General features: G+C 39.9%; 1 protein-coding gene across 1 annotated transcript; it reads left to right on the forward strand.

Moving 5' to 3' along the window:
* The first annotated feature begins 6,386 nt into the window (after window positions 1–6,386).
* LOC125902830 (homeobox protein engrailed-2b-like) lies at window positions 6,387–14,443 on the forward strand. The gene is made up of 2 exons (XM_049599460.1): window positions 6,387–8,552; window positions 11,689–14,443. Exons 1-2 carry the CDS (start codon window positions 8,051–8,053, stop codon window positions 12,003–12,005), a joined length of 819 nt encoding a protein of 272 aa, XP_049455417.1. The 5' UTR covers window positions 6,387–8,050; the 3' UTR covers window positions 12,006–14,443.
* Window positions 14,444–17,647: the final 3,204 nt, after the last annotated feature.

The following is a 17,647-nucleotide window of genomic DNA, read 5'->3' on the forward strand; positions in this document are numbered from 1 at the left end:
TCTTGGATGTGTGTAAATTAGGTTGAAAAATATAGACAAAATGATCTGAAAAACAAAATTCCAATAGTTTTGTCATTCAGAAATAAAAGGGTGCAAGTAAAACATACCTACTATGTGTATCATTAAAACTCTGCCATATTGGCCTACAATATAAGAACATGACTTTATTCAACCATTTGGCCTCATTTCTGCATTCAAGACAGAATAGGAAAAAGCAAGTGGAATGAACAGAAAGATTTTTGATGGCATCAACCTGCTGAAAGTATGCAGAGGATGTCCTTTAAACTGGAGTTTCCTTCCACCCATACATAGCTTTTCTACTGCAGCTAATCATAGGACCAGCCTTTTAGAAAAACATATCAACCTTGTTCCTTTTATCAGCTGTAATACTGTTCCCCCAACACACAGTACAACAGCATCAAACAAGACTCTGGCAGTAAAAGCACGAAACACTGAAAAGCTTCCTACAGACCTGGCAGAACTTAAATTTCCTGAAGAACAGAGTCTTTTTAAACACAGCATGACTGTTTTCACACCAGCTCAGTTTCATAGCAGTATCCAAATATTTCTGAGAGCAAATGGCTGCTGATTTTGGTGATATATGGGGCCTTTCCCCTGTCGTAGGTCAAGAATAATCTCCATAGTGTTACTAGTATTAAAGTTCAGCTTTATTTAGTAGGTCTGGTCTTAAATATTTAGTCTGAGGCAGACAGGGGGATATATATATATATATATATATATATATAGATATGTGTGTGTGTGTGTGTGTGTGTGTGTTACATTTGTTTGAAAATCTATTTTTCTTGTAGTGATCTGCTTCAGTGACATTTGGCCTTTTTTCCTGTTTCGAGAAATTCAAGTCTTACAGGCTGAATATGAAAGAAAAGTCTAAGACAGCTATGTTTGTGATTAGATGGTCTCTTAAAGACATCAGAGAATGAAATATCCATACAAATCATAAACAATTTTATGTTTTTGACTGACACAAAAGGTTTCTGTCTCTCTGTATTCTTTGCCTTGAGTTCATCACCTACTGGTGGTCATAGTTCAACCAGCTTTGTCATTCCCCTCTGCCGATCGCTTGGAGCCAAAGTGTGTGTGTCCCTGCAATAATTCCCCCGTCCCTGCATAAACAGAGCAGACAGAGTGGAATAGGAAGTGTCCCCTAACCTCAGAGCTCCCATCGTCCCTCCTCCCCCTTGGGGACGGTTTTGTAAAGTGGACAGGAAGCTGATGGTCCCGGCTGACCTCAGCTTTGTCTCCCGGCTCATCTCACATCTGGGCACCAACACAATGTAGGAGACAGCAGCATTCAGAGTCTCACAAAACCTGCCTCTCATCTTCAGGGTGCACATGCACCAAAGGCTGAGATATGGAAATGATATTAGAGATGTTGTTTTTGTTGGTCAGCGTGATGATGAGGCGCACACACAGGTTATCAGTCCTCTGTGCTCTCTGTTGGAATTTAATTTAAAAAAATTATAGAATCGAAATGATTGACTAAATTGACCTCTGTGGAACGCTGATGATTCAGAGAATCTGTGTATTTATTAAATTAGGACGTATAGGTTAGACTGAAAAGCCCAGCGTGGTACTTTAAACGTTGTTGGTGTGATGTGAAAAGACTTAAAAGAATCTAAGTGGAGACATGTAGTGCGGCAGAGAAAATACTCTTTTACAACATTTGTGTGGGATCTAACTGAAGGATATTTACACCAGGATCAGAACTACATTTTTTATTTAGACTTTTAACTTTCATAACACTCAGAGGAATCATGTACAGACATACATGTCAAAGTGTATTCGTTTTAATGAGGAGGCTGAGAGATAAAGACGAGCAATTCATGTGCCACATTTCATATTTTTAGTATTTTCTCCTCGGTTTATATGACTTTGCACTGTCATTTCATTTTTAAATGGGCTACTTAGATCAGTCAAATTATTAAGCACTTCACAGGTTATTAAACGCTTTCCGTTTCCGTCAGAAACAATACAGAGGATTATGAACGATAAACGTCAAACTTTAAACCCATCTCAGATCATCACAACAATCCAGCGTTTCTCCAAAGGGATCCAAAGTATTTCCATACGTTATTTTATTTTTTAAGAATAATTTAAATGATAATTTTTCAGCAGGTTGAAGTATACGCAGCTCTTTCAGTTGTCTGGCAGAATTACAACCTGATGACGCAGCAAAATGGGTTGACGCTTCAGCTCTGACCATAAAACTGACCTGAGGGTTTCTGTTACAACTCAATGTGAATAATATAAATAAATAATAAATAAATAAATCTAATAGATAATATGATCCTGGTGTTTCTTACGCTATAATTCCACATACTGTGCAGTCTGTTTGTTTGTCTTTTATTTACATTATGGGATTGACAATACATTATAGGTGCACACTAATAATTGATGCGTGCATACATTAATAATAGAGCATAATATCTCAATAAAAACTTGGGTAGGCTATTATCAACCGGATCGTGGCAGAGCCTTGCTACTGATGCAGTGATCTTCAGAAATAAGGATAAAGATAGGATAAGGATAGCGATAGTGCGCACACAGGCTTGTAGCAGCAGTCATGACGGCGATGTCATATAAACAATCATCCATCAGACACCGTGCTTCTAATTAGATCCATAAGTCAGGACTCCCAAAGTCTTGTATTTGGTTTATTTCTTTATTTTGTCAGGTGATTTCTGCCTGTTTTTGTTTCATTTTCAAAATGGAAACATTTAGCACACTTTAAACGGCTCCTGCATCCGCGCTCCAGAGTTTAAATACAGGTTGGAACGAACTGAACGCAATTATTTTACATTACTGCTTTGATGTAGCCTATATAAATGTTTGCATTAAGAGGCAACGGTTAAGTGAAGCTAGCATTATCTGCAACTTTTAATTTTAGGGTTACTGAATAAGAACTCATTGTGATAGATGTCAGTAGCAGCTTGCTGTGTTATTAATATTTCTCTTGTTTTTAAACCCTATATTCACACTGTGGTTTGATAAAAAAGCCCATGCACACTGCAGGGCTCAGACTTCCCATCTAACTTCACCTGCACTGCTAGATATTTTTGAGCTTTGGATTGGTTTAAAGGCCAGGTGGATCCGCCCGCTGCTAACTCTTGCAGTTCATAAAAAAGTGTTTAAGCGCTCAGAAATCATGAGAAGAAATACCTGGTATGAGGCAACATGAAAGTTCCATCTGCGTCAGAGAACACAGGCAGTGAGTTGATAACAAGCTGATTTTAGAGGGGAACATAGTAATCTTCTGAAAAGATAAATACATTGCTTGCACTGACACAGGTTGTGTGTGATTATACCTTTTGGCAGGATGTTGTATTTGCCCCCCACCTCCTATAATATATTATTCACTGTCGAGTAAAACCCATTTATCTCCAGTTTTTTTCCGTTCGTTGGAGTTGCGACTATTAACTACTACCTGGCTTCATAAAAACTTTCAAAAACACATAAAGTCAAAAGTACATTTTCACTTTCGACTATTTTCATTTTTAAACGTTACACTTTGAAACACGCTACAATTCACTTTTATGGGGTACTTTTTGTTGTGGAGGCTAAAGCTTGTGGTTACTTTGCAGCCTAGGATTTTACATTCAGCATGCCACCATCTCAGAAATGATCCTATTGTAGGATAAAAAATCACCAGCATCCAATTTTCAGCAGCCTGTTTGAGACTGATATTATTTTACGTCATCTAGAGAGAAATAATTGAACCACAGAAGCATGCAGCATATTTGATTCGCTGATATGATCAATCTAAAGGGACCGGTCTTCACAATAAGGACAGTCGTATTTGACAGGCTGCTTGTGCACATTTTATTGCTATTTTTCATATTCAGTGCCTGACTTTTACCATTTTCTATTGAGTTTTTGCTACTTATTCAAAGTGTCTGAGAGCTTCTTCAACAATGGCAGCTGAAACGAGTTTTTCCTCAAAATAAGTTTTGGAGATACAGGGTTTTTCCTCTGCCAACAGCGACTACAGTGACGCGTTTGTGTCCACAGGCTGGCCTCAGAGGCTTCAGCCCGCAGCCTCTCTCTCACACACTGACAGGCCTGAACAGTCACATACTGCTTCACGCTCACACACACACACACACACACACACACACACACACACACACACACACACACACACACACACACACAGGCTGCTCCACGCGGCCGATGGGACACCCGGCTTGTTTCTGATGGAGCCCGCTCCCTACTGAACAGACGCAGAATGTGTTAAAACAGAATTAAAACAACACATGGATAGTTCATGCTGCTTCGCTGTTACTTTTCCTACAGAGTTTCTCAATGAAAAATCAGGTCGCAGAGAGTGTTTTTGGTTAAGACTGCAAATTGTGTTGTGTTGCATTTTTCTGTCTGTGACTCTCCAGCTCTCTGCAGGACGCTCCCGGTGTCGGTGTGGGCCTGTGTGCATGAATCAAACCAATCAGTGGGCTCACCAAGCTACACCAACACACTCACCAACATCATGTCTGATGAAAAAAATCATGTGTGATGCTTGGATTCATCTCTCTCAACACTTACTGTGCCTATTCATTCCTATTTATTGGTGTCCTGTACATGAACGTGAAAAAGTGTGTTTTAAACGGTGGAAAAATGAATGAATGAAAAATTGCATGTCAGAAGCTGCTCGTTAAAACGGGTTAACATCCATTTAAAAGCACATGGACCGAAGAAGTGCTTTCCTACATGTTCACTTGGCCTATAGCCTTAAAATATATAGGAGCCTGCATTATTCTCTCCCCCTTTTTTCTTTTTCTCGTTTTGTGTGTGTGTGTGTGTGTGTGTGTGTGTGTGTGTGTGTGTGTGTCAGTAGGTGAAATCTGACTTGGACTGTCACTAGTTCGGCAGTTTTCAGTCACCCATGTTGCTCAGAGCTGCATTCAGGAACAACACCAAACCAATTTGCCATTCCCTTAGTTGCGCGGAAAAGTCGCACAAAGGAGAAGATTACCAACAGGGTACAGGTTTCTTTCAGCCCTTTCTGACAGAAGTCTATTCATCCCAGCCTTACCCCAGGAATGACTTTCTGTCAGTAAGCCCTGATGGCAAACCTCTCCCAACAGTGAGAAAGACTCACTGGAATGTGTTCCACACAAAGATACACACTGGCTGATAAATGCAGAACTAAAACACACCGGGACAGAACATAAGGTTTGTGTGTGTGTGTGTGTGTGTGTGTGTGTGTGTGTGTGTGTGTGTGTGTGGTTTTGTGAAATTGCTCTCGTTTTCACGCCATGCCCACTCAATCTTATCTTTTCTCTGTGCAATCAGTTACACAGGGCTCATCCAGCTCGAGCAGAAGCATCTTCGCCTCAGTTCGCGCTGACAGGAGCGAAGCCGACTCTGTTCACCTGTGATTTTGTATGCAGCCACGAGCTGATCTTGAACGCACCTTCTCCAAACAGGCACCTACGTTAGGTGGGCTGAAATTGTCCCATATTATGTGTATGTAGCTACATATGTACACACACACACACACACACACACACACACACACACACACACACACACGTATACATGTATACATAAATATAGCCAAACTAGCCACACACAATGTTTTATCCACTGATCAGAGGTCAGGACGCTGAGCTTTTATGGTCACCCATCAACAGATTGGACTTTACTGCGACACTGAGTATAAAATCAGCTGCTTAAATTTCAAAACACTATAATTTACAGCTACATTTACAGCTATAGCTCAAATTGACATTTTATCAAAAATATCAACAGAATGTGCCTTTAAAAGAGAAACCATGGAGGGGACTGGGACACTAGCAGAAGACAGACTGAGCAGTCAGTGTGTTATAGTTTGGCCTGTTGAGCTCTAGAAATGGACTAGAACACTTCTGTATGGGAACACAGGCTATAACTGAACCACCGAGCTGTTCGATTGTCCTGTTCTGTGTTAGCCTGGTGATGTGTAACACATGGAATTAGAGCAGATAATGCTGGTAATGAAAGAAATGCTGGTAATACACCTTATGTGTGCTGCTCCAGCTCTGTGGGAAGGATGGTGCAGGTGAAAACAGCCTGCAGGTCATCACAGTATTGAAAGTGTAGCCTACAAACTAAATGTGAATGATACATTTCAAATGGTGAATGAGGTGCACCTGCAAATTTTCTAAATTTCATAAAGTTGTAAAATGGTAAATCCTTTTTAGTTTGAATGCAATGCAGGTCTTTACTTCGACCCTTAAAACCATAAAATGAAAACCACCTCATAACTCTATAACTCTCTGGGCTACAGGAAATACACCCAAACTTAAGTGTAGTCTTTTTTGTCCTTGAAACTTTTAACACCTGTCTTTTGAATAAAAAATGCATGGACTATTGTTTTGCATGTTTTTATTTGGGGTAACCTGTACAATATATCACAAAGGGTTTACATGCAACCAAAGCACCAGAATTTTGGCATTGAGGTTTTTGCAAACCATGGACATGCTGAATTTCTGTTATGATGTTGTGTATATGTTGAAACTTCACGCTTATTTATGTTTCAACAATGCTGTGGTTGACATGTGGTTAGGCACAAAAAACCTGGTTATGGTAAGGAAAAGATCCTGTTTGGGCTTAAAATACCCAGTTTTGGTGGCACAATGCCTGCTGGAAACACAGCCATGTTCCAGTAAAAAAAACAAAGACAAAAAAAAAAAAATCACTTTTTGTGTCACTATCCTGGCAGGAAATGCAGCAATGTCTCAGCAAATACAAACTGCTTGTCATAGCACCATCTCCAGTGGAAAAACCGGCTGCTAAGAAACACCCACATTTGGGGCCTAAACATCTTCTGGAAACACAGTTAAAGCCAACAGCTTTTGTTGCTTATTGGTCTCAAGCAGTGGACTGGCAGGGTTCTTGCCTAAGAGGCACACCATCCGTCATCCTCTCCACCTCCCAGTGACAAAGCCAGCTCATATACTATGTCTCTTTAGGGGCTTTGATATGACACTTATGAAACGTACAAATGTAATGTATTCATGGGTTGCAGAAATGTACAATGGCAACATTTTCTTCTGGTGACTGGGCTGATTAATTCAAATCATAGCTGCTGACCAGTTCTCACAACAACTCAGAATAATAAACACGTTCAGCTCCATTCAAGGCAGTTCAGCTGCATTTCAGATTCGTTGTCCACAGACTCTGGCGATTCATCTTCATTATTTCCAGCCCATAGTCCAACACAAACACTGGCTAACCCGCACCAAATGAGCCTATGGGGTGTGTTGCACTGTGACACTGTTGACATGTAATGACATCATGTTCATGTGATGACTGGAAGTCAGCAGGGCTTTTATTATTTATACCTGAAAGCTGGGCTGAAGAGTATTTTTCACTAACAGCAACTCTGACCTTATTCAAACTTCAGTCTATGGCTTTAAATGTTCAAGTAGGCTAATAAGAAATATCCGCTGCAACCTGAACGCATCATAAACTGACTGGGTGGATTGGATTACTCTGCGTCTCCAGGGAATTCCGGGAACCTCACATGACATCAACTCTCCGCCTTTATTGGTCTGAGGCACGTGTCTGAGAGACCCGTAGTACAACGTCATCACAGCCTCTCGCAGCCAATCAGAAATGAGAACCAAAATCCGTAGTGAAAGTATTTGAGCGGCGTCTTTATCAGGGCACTTTAGTTCTGCTGGAAGCATCAATAATTGTGTGCAGGGACCCAGAAAAAATTAAATAGTCTATAGTTTTCCAACTCGTTTTTATTTTTTAGATAAAAACATTTAATCGCCCAATGCAGCCATGAGGAGGAGGCTTTGACCAGAAACTTAAGCATGATTTTTCTTTGTCAAATTCAGAAGAGGCGCGTTTTCACAGCAGAAACAATAAACTATTCCACCAGAAAAGGAATTAGTGAAGCTCGTCAACGGTTTTCTTTTTCCAGTAAAAAAATATAGTAATTAGTTAATAATAAGGCGAACAGGACAACACGAAATTGGAATAATTTGTTTGTAGAAGGGCGCAGAGGCAGAGGTGCTGAGGGTGATCAGGCTTCATCATTATGGAAGAAAATGCTCGTCGAGATCCAGAGCGCCCAGAGGACTCCGGCGAGGAGTCCAACCGGGCCATCCTGCCTCTCCTCCAGGCACCTAACAACCAGCAGTCCCACAGGATCACCAACTTTTACATCGACAACATTTTAAGACCGGACTTCGGCCGAAAGAGGAAGGACAGGACTTTGGTCCGGGAGGGAGACAGTCTGGGAGTAATTATACGAAGAGAGGAGCTGACAGGGAGAAAGTCCTCCAAAACTGGCAACCCGCAGCAGGGTGGAGCAGGAGGCGACGAGGAGAAGGAGGAGGACACGGGAGCATCCGACGACCAGAATCCGGACACTGAGGCCAGGAGACCTGACCTGATAGCCGGTGATGTGGCTGTGAAGGGCCGGGGGGGCGGCGGGGACAGCTGCCGCAGCCCCCAGGCCAGCTCGGCCCCTGCGTCCAAATCGATGCTGTGGCCGGCGTGGGTTTATTGTACCCGCTACTCAGACCGCCCGTCATCAGGTTGGTGGAGAAAAATTGCTCGGCCACTTTTCGTTAACTGAAAGAAAGAAAATGAATAAATAAATAAACAAAGGCCGATTATTGTAGGCTATTTAATATCATATGGGCAGTTAACAAAATTTGAAAAAGTCTAAATTACAGAAAACAGCTCCTCTTCTTTCAGAAAGAGTAAAAAGCTCTGATTGCATCATTTTTAAGTTGAAAAGCTGTTGAGGTTAATTCTTTAAAGAGGGTGACATTTTATTCTCTGAGCTGAGCGACCCCCAACCCTACTTAATAGACATATCACTTGCAACAATTGACAAACCCGTTATTACGCCATCATATCTAATATTATCTTCATTATTTCACAATTCCAGTATTTAATAAATGATAGTAGCACTCGTGGAGCAGGCAAAACATATTTTACTTAAAATAAACTACTTTACACACGAATTGGAAAGTATTTGGACTTGTTTTGGATGGAATTCGATCCGGATTTTGGCGTTGAAATAACAATAAAGCGGACAAGACGACACTGTGTCGACGAAAACTGTCGTGGAAATTAAGTTAAAATGAAATGCGGTTCGAAAGTGATGTTAAAAATGTGAAGAAGTGAAGTAAAACCAAGTTTAACGCCATTGTTCCTCAGTCTTCTTTGTTGATATTCCATTAGCATATTTTTTGACAATGGAGGGGGGGTCCAAAAAGTGAGGGCCGTGTGTCCCAAAAGACAAGATTCCATGTCAAATCCTGAACACAACTTCAAAGCCTTTTCACTCGTCAACCAAATATCAATAATACATTTTGACATGTTTATGTTGTGAACATGCTATGAAATTATTCGATTTTAGTCATTTTGTATTTCAGACGACCAAAAACCTTTTTCTTCTAATGCGCATCGCTCTGTGTGAACTGCACTGCTTTATTCCAGTATTTAAATAAGCACGGTCCTGTTATTATAAATAAAGTGAAAGGTTTGCTCTAGGCTGGGGTTAGTTTACCAGTGGACGCATGGTGCACTTGGACTTTCCCTTTGTGGTGATTTAGAAACGCGTTCAACTGTTAAAAAATGTTGCTGAAAACAAACTAGCAGCCAAGAGGGAGGGGGGACCTCGCGATGTACCGAAGGAGCGTTTGGAAGAGCTCAAAACGAGGCGAGAACAGTCCGAAATGTTGTATTTATTGTTGTATGGGCACACACAAAAAAGTTTCCATCGAGGTCCAGGCTCGAATTTATGATAATGACTACAAAGGCCTTCAAAGAGGTCAGGGAGGCTGCAGCTTTCCCCACCATTATTAGGATTAGGCATCTTAAACCAACCATAACTCTGTAGAAATGAGTCGATGCTTCAGTTACGATTCTACAAAATGCTAGAATGTGTAAAGAAAGCGCATTGTTGTCAAACTTTAGTTTAACGGGCGTATAAACACCTCATATTGTCTATAGACTAACTATTGGATGGCACAATTGATTTAGGCCTGCTATGTTTTTATACTTTCCGCACCAAAGCGGAAATATCTTTTTCCATTCGTTCTCCATTATCTGCCATTTGACTTCTTCATCATAGAAAGCTCCAATATTATAATACAAACAAAGGGCTTATCACTCTTTTTTTTTGGGAAAACTAGTTTTTTAAAAATGGAGTTCCTATGGTAACAGGGAGGGAAAGAGGCGCCTAACTCCCCATCCTCCATCATATCCTAACCCCACCCCCATCTGCACCCTCCACCCTCCTCCTCCTGTTCTCATTGAAGTCTGCTGCAGCAGAGAGGACATGCAGCCATGCAGCCTGATGGGCTGCTGCTCTCAACTCTACTGCAGAATAGTCTTCATTTCATTCCTAGTTTAACAGATGTGGTTGGAATTAACAATTTTCTTTTTTTCCCTAGTGTATCTCAGAATATTTCATCTCTGACTGACATCTTTTCTTTCAATTATTTAACCCTTACAGGTGCAACAAAAATGATGATCATAAAAGATAGCATGACATAGACAACTCATTTTGATTAAAGAAAAGTCACTCGGAAGCCATTTAACTCGTGAGATTGGTTGATCATTTTACTGTAATCATAATCAAGGGATTCTTGTCTACAACAATGATTTAAATCTGTACACATTATTAAACTTTTTTATTTAGTAATTCCTCCCAAACGTCCTCTATTTATTCAGCCATTACGACTCAAAGATCACCATTAATATTTCAATAAACGGCAATATATATTTAATGCTACATTCAAACTGCTAATGTCAGTGGTGGAAAGTAAATTTGCTCAAGTATGCCTACTGCAGGCTATTTCAGTTCAATTTTGAGGTACTTTTACTAAACTTGAGTATCTGTATTACCTATATTCTATAGGCCTACTTCACTTCCGCTACAGTGTGAATGAAAACATACTTTTTTATTTGACGGGTTTATTTATTTTGTAGATTCAGAATATTAAACAAAATAAAGGCTAAATTAACTAACAAACTGTGATGTATAATTCAAAAGCTACCCCGCAGTAAAGTAGATAAAATCAATTCCAACTTTACCAGCTGCAACATTAATGTGATAAACAGGTCGCAGCACTAATTATGATGCAATATATCTGATTATGAAATGAGCCATTCTGTATAATAAGTAGCTACTTTTAGTTTTGGTACTTTATTTGATGCAAACATTTTTGTACGTCAGTAATATTTTGAATGCAGTACTTTGACGTGTAACAGAGTATTTTTACACTGTGGTATTACTATTGTTTAAAGACCTGCGTACTTCCAACACTGGCTTTACATGTATAACAGCATGTTTAGGTCCCCTAAGGGGCTTTTATAACACCACGCAGGCCTTTAGCTGACAGACAAAAATATAACACTACTAAATGATGTCCTAGTTAATAACTAAAATCTTCTTATATGATGCAAAATGAGATCAGATGTTGTTTGCGGAATGTGTGTCCACTAACTGAAGATCCTGACGCATTAAAACGTTTGAAACTTAGCTCATTTTGGCACAAACGTGAATAGACACTTTCTATTGATATGTTTTTATATGCAGTATCCACTGTTATTATAGCCTCCCTGTGATTTTAAGATATGAGAAAGCTCAAAAGTACTGACCCTAACTACTGGGTGTCTTTTTGTTATTACCCTTACCCCCCATCCCCACCCAAGGGCCCAGATCCCGCAAACCAAAGAAGGCAGCGACCCCGAGTAAAGAGGACAAGCGGCCCCGGACGGCTTTCACTGCGGAGCAACTCCACCGGTTAAAAACTGAGTTCCAGAACAACCGGTACCTGACCGAGCAGCGGAGGCAGAGCCTGGCCCGGGATCTTGGCCTAAACGAGTCTCAGATCAAAATATGGTTTCAGAACAAACGGGCCAAAATCAAGAAAGCCACCGGGAATAAAAACGCTCTGGCGCTGCATCTGATGGCGCAGGGACTGTACAACCATGCCGCGTCCAAGGATGCCAAGTCGGACAGCGAGTAGAGGACAAACGGGGACAGGCGGGGGGGAGGGGGGATCCTGAAACATGCAATAAATTCACTTCAGTACCAGCATTCATATTTAAAACTCAACCAGAGACGATATTGTGACATTTTGTTTGTCTTTAGAGTGTGTGTGCGCGTGCATGAGTGTGTTGCTACGTGTCCCCAGGGCTGTAGTTATGACGATGTCCGATCCAAGTCAAAAATGGTGCTGCGTTCAGGCCACAGCCAGAAATCAGAATTTCAGCAGGTATGTTATAAGCTACAAACCGTAGGCCTATCAGATGTCCAGTGAAACCAGCTGTGGATGCTTTGAACTGTTAACCTTACTGTTACCTATGCAACATCTAATGTAAGCTATCTTTAGGCTGCAGCAATGACTTGGGTCCGCTCTGTTAAGGAGGCCTGAAGAACTCATAAGCTATGTGGTCACATTTCAAAATTGGGAAAAGACTCTTTAGGCTAAATTGTGCCGGTAAAATCATGTATTATTCGTTAGCTAAAATTGTAGGCCTATTAGCTACTGGCAGCTGAAGCAATAAAGTTAGACTAATTTCAGACACCAGGGATAAAACCCATGTTTTCATAGGCCTATAGGTTTTCATTGCTAATAAAATGACTATTTTGATATTTTTCAACATTATAATTAATGTTACTTGGATCATAGTTGTAACACTGTACCCCGCCATCTTTAATGATCTCAGAAAGCCCCAAATTTCAGCCAACGCAAGTTTCCAAGTTTCCTACTTGAGTTGTAGCTCTTCACCTTTAAAGAAACGTCCAGAACATCCATATTCTGACATGTTAGCACTGTCAGGTCTAGTACCATGGTCAAAACGAGGTTCAAAGCGGTGGACACTAGCAATTAATTATGGTCAAATACAGACAATTAGGCTAAGTGTGGACGAAACTTTAGCTTACTATTTACAGAGTTTACAGAGTGTCACCGTGATGTTAGAGCTCCAGCAGTAAGCTACTTGCCTGCCTACTGGAATTCTGCCCTCCGACATTTAATTTCGACTCATTAAGACAAAAGGCTTCAGAATGGGTACAACCTGATGTTAAACTTTAAACTATATGGCAGGGGTAAAGGTCACCTATTGGTCCAGATACAGGAAACATACCTTTGATGTTTTTTTAGAGGCGGGGAAAGTGAGTCAACATTATCCAATAGGAGCTGAGAACAGGACGAGCTCGAGGAGATGACAGTAGAGTGGACAGCCGTCACGCGCACTACAGCCCTGTGTCCCGTTAGGCTCAACTGTTGTGTCTGAGGAACTTTATTGATTATGAAAACTATATGCTGAAATCCAAAGATTTTTTCTGCTGCATTCTGGGAACTATGAATTGAGAAAATAGCCTACTTTGTGTGTTTCTGTTTTTGTTTTGTTCTTTCTGACTTTAATGGCTGTTTTCTGCTCTCTTCTTATTTTTTCTTGCGGTGTTCCCCTCTGTCGGCGTACTGTAGTGAATGTTTACCTGCAGGTCTGGTTGTTTTGGTGTCAGAGTAGCCTTCTATAGCCTTTTATGGGCGCCAAAATTTGGAAATTTGGGAATGTAACGACACATTTTATGTCTGGAATTAAAGGTCTGCTTTCTAGAAGCTGTCTGGTGAACATTGTTTGATAACCAAATTAATTTCCACAAAAGAACCTGCAAAAACCCCACACGCCACTGAACACACCAGCCCTTTCCATTTGAATTTATCTGATATTAGTACTGAAAGAAAAACATCAAACTTTTTTTTTAATTTCCTATAAATTTGAAAAGATGTCTATAAAAATAACCTATTTATCCCCGATTTTTTTTACATTATGTCCCACAGCCAGCTATCATCAGCAAGGGACATTTTTTCCATTTATCTCCAACCGTCTGCCGACTTTGGCACCGCACCCTCCGGCCAAACCATGGACCTATAGTACAGGCTATCTACGAATGTTCAAGAAAATAGGCAAGGTTTTATTTGTTGTTAACAAAGACCAGTATATTCTTATTTATAATACAATGAGCATCTATAGCTATGTGGAAACGGGGCTCTGGAGTGTTTACATAACTTATTTTCCTGTAATAACTTTTCTGTTTGAATGCACCATCTGACAGGCCTTCTGCCGGGTCTGATTAATGTGGACCCAAACCAAATCGTGGTCTTATGATGCTGTGAATGTTTCTTTTTATTTTCTAGACTGTGTTACAGGAGTTTTGCTTGCATTCAATTACAAACCTGGACAAGCTTCTGCCTTAAAAGTTAAGTAAATACAACCTAAACATATTTACAGAAAGAGCAGCTGTTTTCTACGATGGGATTTTGACATCAGGATTTTTAAAGATGAATAACGGACACATTTACTTGTTTTTTCCCCGCTCAGCTGAAGTTCTCCTTTATATGATCCTACATGTAAATAATTTATATCATTATGGTGTGATGGTAAATAAAATACAACAATGCAAATGTATATTTTCAAGAGCTCATTTTATTATACGAACTGAAACAAGCCTGGAAAAATAGAGAGGGAAAAGAAAGAAATCACATGGCCCAAATATGTAGTAGGCTATTTTGCTGTGAAGCTGATTTTGTTTTATTGAAATATCTTGATGATGATTAGCATAACAATGAGAGGACCACAGACACAACATCGAGGACGCTTCTAGTCTGCACAGCTAGTAGGATATCAATACTGCATCTCTAATGTTGTTTCGTTGTGCTGTAGCCACTGGTCACAAAACCACCTGTGTATTTTAGCTTTTAATGCAAAACGCTTTTTTTAATGACATCACAAAAGGCAGTTTGACAGAGAGTTAAAATCAACTGCATGTACTGCATCATTTCTGTCTAAACAGGCCGGTAGCCTACAGAACAAATGATGCACAAAATCATGGCAATTGATCAGAATTTTTACTTTAACTACTTTGGTGCAACTTTAAAGTTTCTGCAGAATACTACAATACGATTTAAACGTTTCTTACAAAGTGTAGCTCAGATTAAAATATATTCATTCATTCATTCATTCCAATGTAATATCATTTACAGTATATATTGTAGCCCCACGTGTCAAATAGCCTACACACACACACACACACACACACACACACACACACACACACACACATATATATATGTATGTTGTTTTTTTTTTCCAAAAAAAGAAAAAAGCCCCACATCAGAATAAATATGCATCCTATTTTCAGGGGAGCTGAAGGACTGCATGCTTCTTTGTGTTTTAAGAACATTTCGAGGTTTAGAAAAAGCATTTAAAAACCTTCTACACTGTATCAGAAGCATACTTCTTTAAAAAATTTGTATTCTCCTAAACCTTCATATTTTGGAGATACAAGTTTTCCATATGACATACCAGTTAGGCCACAGTTTTCAACCTTGGGGCTGGGAGCCTATATAGGGTCGCTGGATAAGTTGACGAGGTCACAGGGAGATTTATATCACTCATATATGAATATTTGATTTATATTCTTTAAAAAAAAAGAAAACAAAAGTGACATGTTTGAATTAATCTGGAGCCCACAACATTTTCTTGAAAACAGAAATGATGCCATTCACTCTGAGCAATGACTGCTGGTCTGATTGTGGGACCCCAAAATGGGGTCAACATTCTAGAAAAAAAAGAAAAAAATAATTTTCATAGTGTCAAACTGCTGTAAGACATGAAGAGGTGGATTACACTTATGTAGAGCATACATTCATTTATACATTCTGGGGAAAAAAAGTTTTTACTGCCTTTTCCTCCAGTTGGGCCCGGCACTGAATTTAGAAGTGATCAAATTCCTGGGAATTTCTCATCCAGAACCAACACTCATAATTCCAGAATATCCCTAATGGGAATTGCATGACTACTCTGAACGTCAGTTTTGAATAATTGTATTCTTATAAATGTGTAATTCAGGGCTGTTTTCTACCCATCAACATACAGCATTATTTAAAGTTTGATGACAATATATACAGTCCAGTGACTTGTAGAGCAACCTTCTCCACCTAAAGGAACTTGAAATCTTTCAGCTGGTGTGAAAACCTAAAAATCTAATTAAACCCATTTCAAAGAGGCATTATATATTATACATTGCCAAAACAAGTGTAAAAAATATGAAAATAAAAACGAAATTCTCCCAATATGGACAGTTTTATCAACAATATGCTACGTATCAGTTTTGTAGGCAGCAGGCCATTCCTATGAACATTTCTCTGACTTAAATGAAAGAGAACACACTGACACAATATGAAACCCACTCTGAAAAAAGAACACAGCTGGTCACTGAGGAATGATCCAAGAGTAAAAAAAAAATCAGTGAGGCCAGCTAATAATAACTTGTAATAGTAACTAGAATAAGTTTGCAGTGAAAATCTCAAAAACAGAGATCCAACAAAACAAATGAGGACAGAGTTTTTGTAACTTCTCTTAACTACAGCAACTCCCTTTCACATGGATACATTGATCTTTAAGTCATTATGGCTGTCACACAGTGGACCTAGATTATTTTTCAAAGTTAGGCACAGATAAACAAACCAACACCAAACAAACAGTTTTATCTTTGATAATAAGTTTGCATGTTTTGGTCTCTTAAGAGTAATTTAAAAAGGTTTTTAAGATTTGTGCACGTATTAAGTCCATTTTTGAACATGTTGTATCAGTGCAAATTGCGGGTTCCTGTCTGGGTTGAATTACACAAAGAATTGGCAAAACACTGATAGTTCGAGTGTTCCATGAGTACTTACTTGACTTGATAAAATGGGGGGGAAAAAACAGTGAAAGACTCGTAGTTATTACTTTGATTAGTATTTACTTCATTGTCCCGATCAGTTTGTCTGAGTCACAGTAGCAATGTCTGCGACACAACAGATGGAACTTGAAACATACGCGACTACCCATGAAAGCTTAAAACTGTGAAGGCAAAATTATCTGCAAATCCAAACACCTCCTCCTGCCCCCAAATGATCCTGCAGTCAAATTAAGCAAGCGCACCAAACTCACCGATGTCTCATTTCTGTACTTTGTTTACCTGAACATCTGACCGAGTTGGAGAAACAGTCGGGAGAAATGAAACAGAGAGGAAGACAGAAATATGGAGAGCAGAAGGAGATCCGTCAACAAAAAGCCAGAGAGTTGTCTGGGACTCGTCCATTGGCAGCAGCAGCAGCATTGACCTGGGCTCAGTGAATGGCTGCAGGAGCCCTCATCTGCATTTCCTTTCTTAGCTGGCTTGTATGTGGAAGTAACGCCCAACGGTTACTGACTTGATGAGCTGAGCTACTCTTGACTTGGGAGAGGAAAGGGGGGGGAAAGCTGTGAGCTGGGTTTCTATGCACAGTGTGGGGCTGTCAGTCTAAAGGGTTGGGGTTGTTGGGGGGTGGAGGGGAGGTGGGGGCGGTGGAGGGGGTTGGTGAAATGGCCAGAGAACCTGGATGAAGGTCAAAATGCTTTGGGTGTCCATGCAAAAAGCAGCAGGTGACAACACTACAGCCAAGACCTGATAAGAAATGGAGGTCTAGCACTATATCAGAGGACTTTCACTTGTTTTTATCGTGATTCTGATGTTACTTTTGATATCAGTCATATTTTATTTAAATTAAATGAGTTTTTAAATGTAAAAATCTATTTCACAACTGTAATCTTATAGTGGTTCTGATCCAAAATA

The sequence above is a fragment of the Epinephelus fuscoguttatus genome, linkage group LG15, assembly GCF_011397635.1.
Source record: "Epinephelus fuscoguttatus linkage group LG15, E.fuscoguttatus.final_Chr_v1".
Taxonomy (NCBI): Eukaryota; Metazoa; Chordata; class Actinopteri; order Perciformes; family Serranidae; genus Epinephelus; species Epinephelus fuscoguttatus.

What these genes read in the sequence shown, in the direction of transcription:
- LOC125902830 (XM_049599460.1), top strand. Translation starts at nt 8,051, where the DNA reads ATGGAAGAAAATGCTCGTCGAGATCCAGAGCGCCCAGAGGACTCCGGC. An exon ending in CTCAGACCGCCCGTCATCAG is followed by an intron (nt 8,553 to 11,688) that starts GTTGGTGGAGAA and finishes TCCCCACCCAAG; the next exon opens with GGCCCAGATCCCGCAAACCA.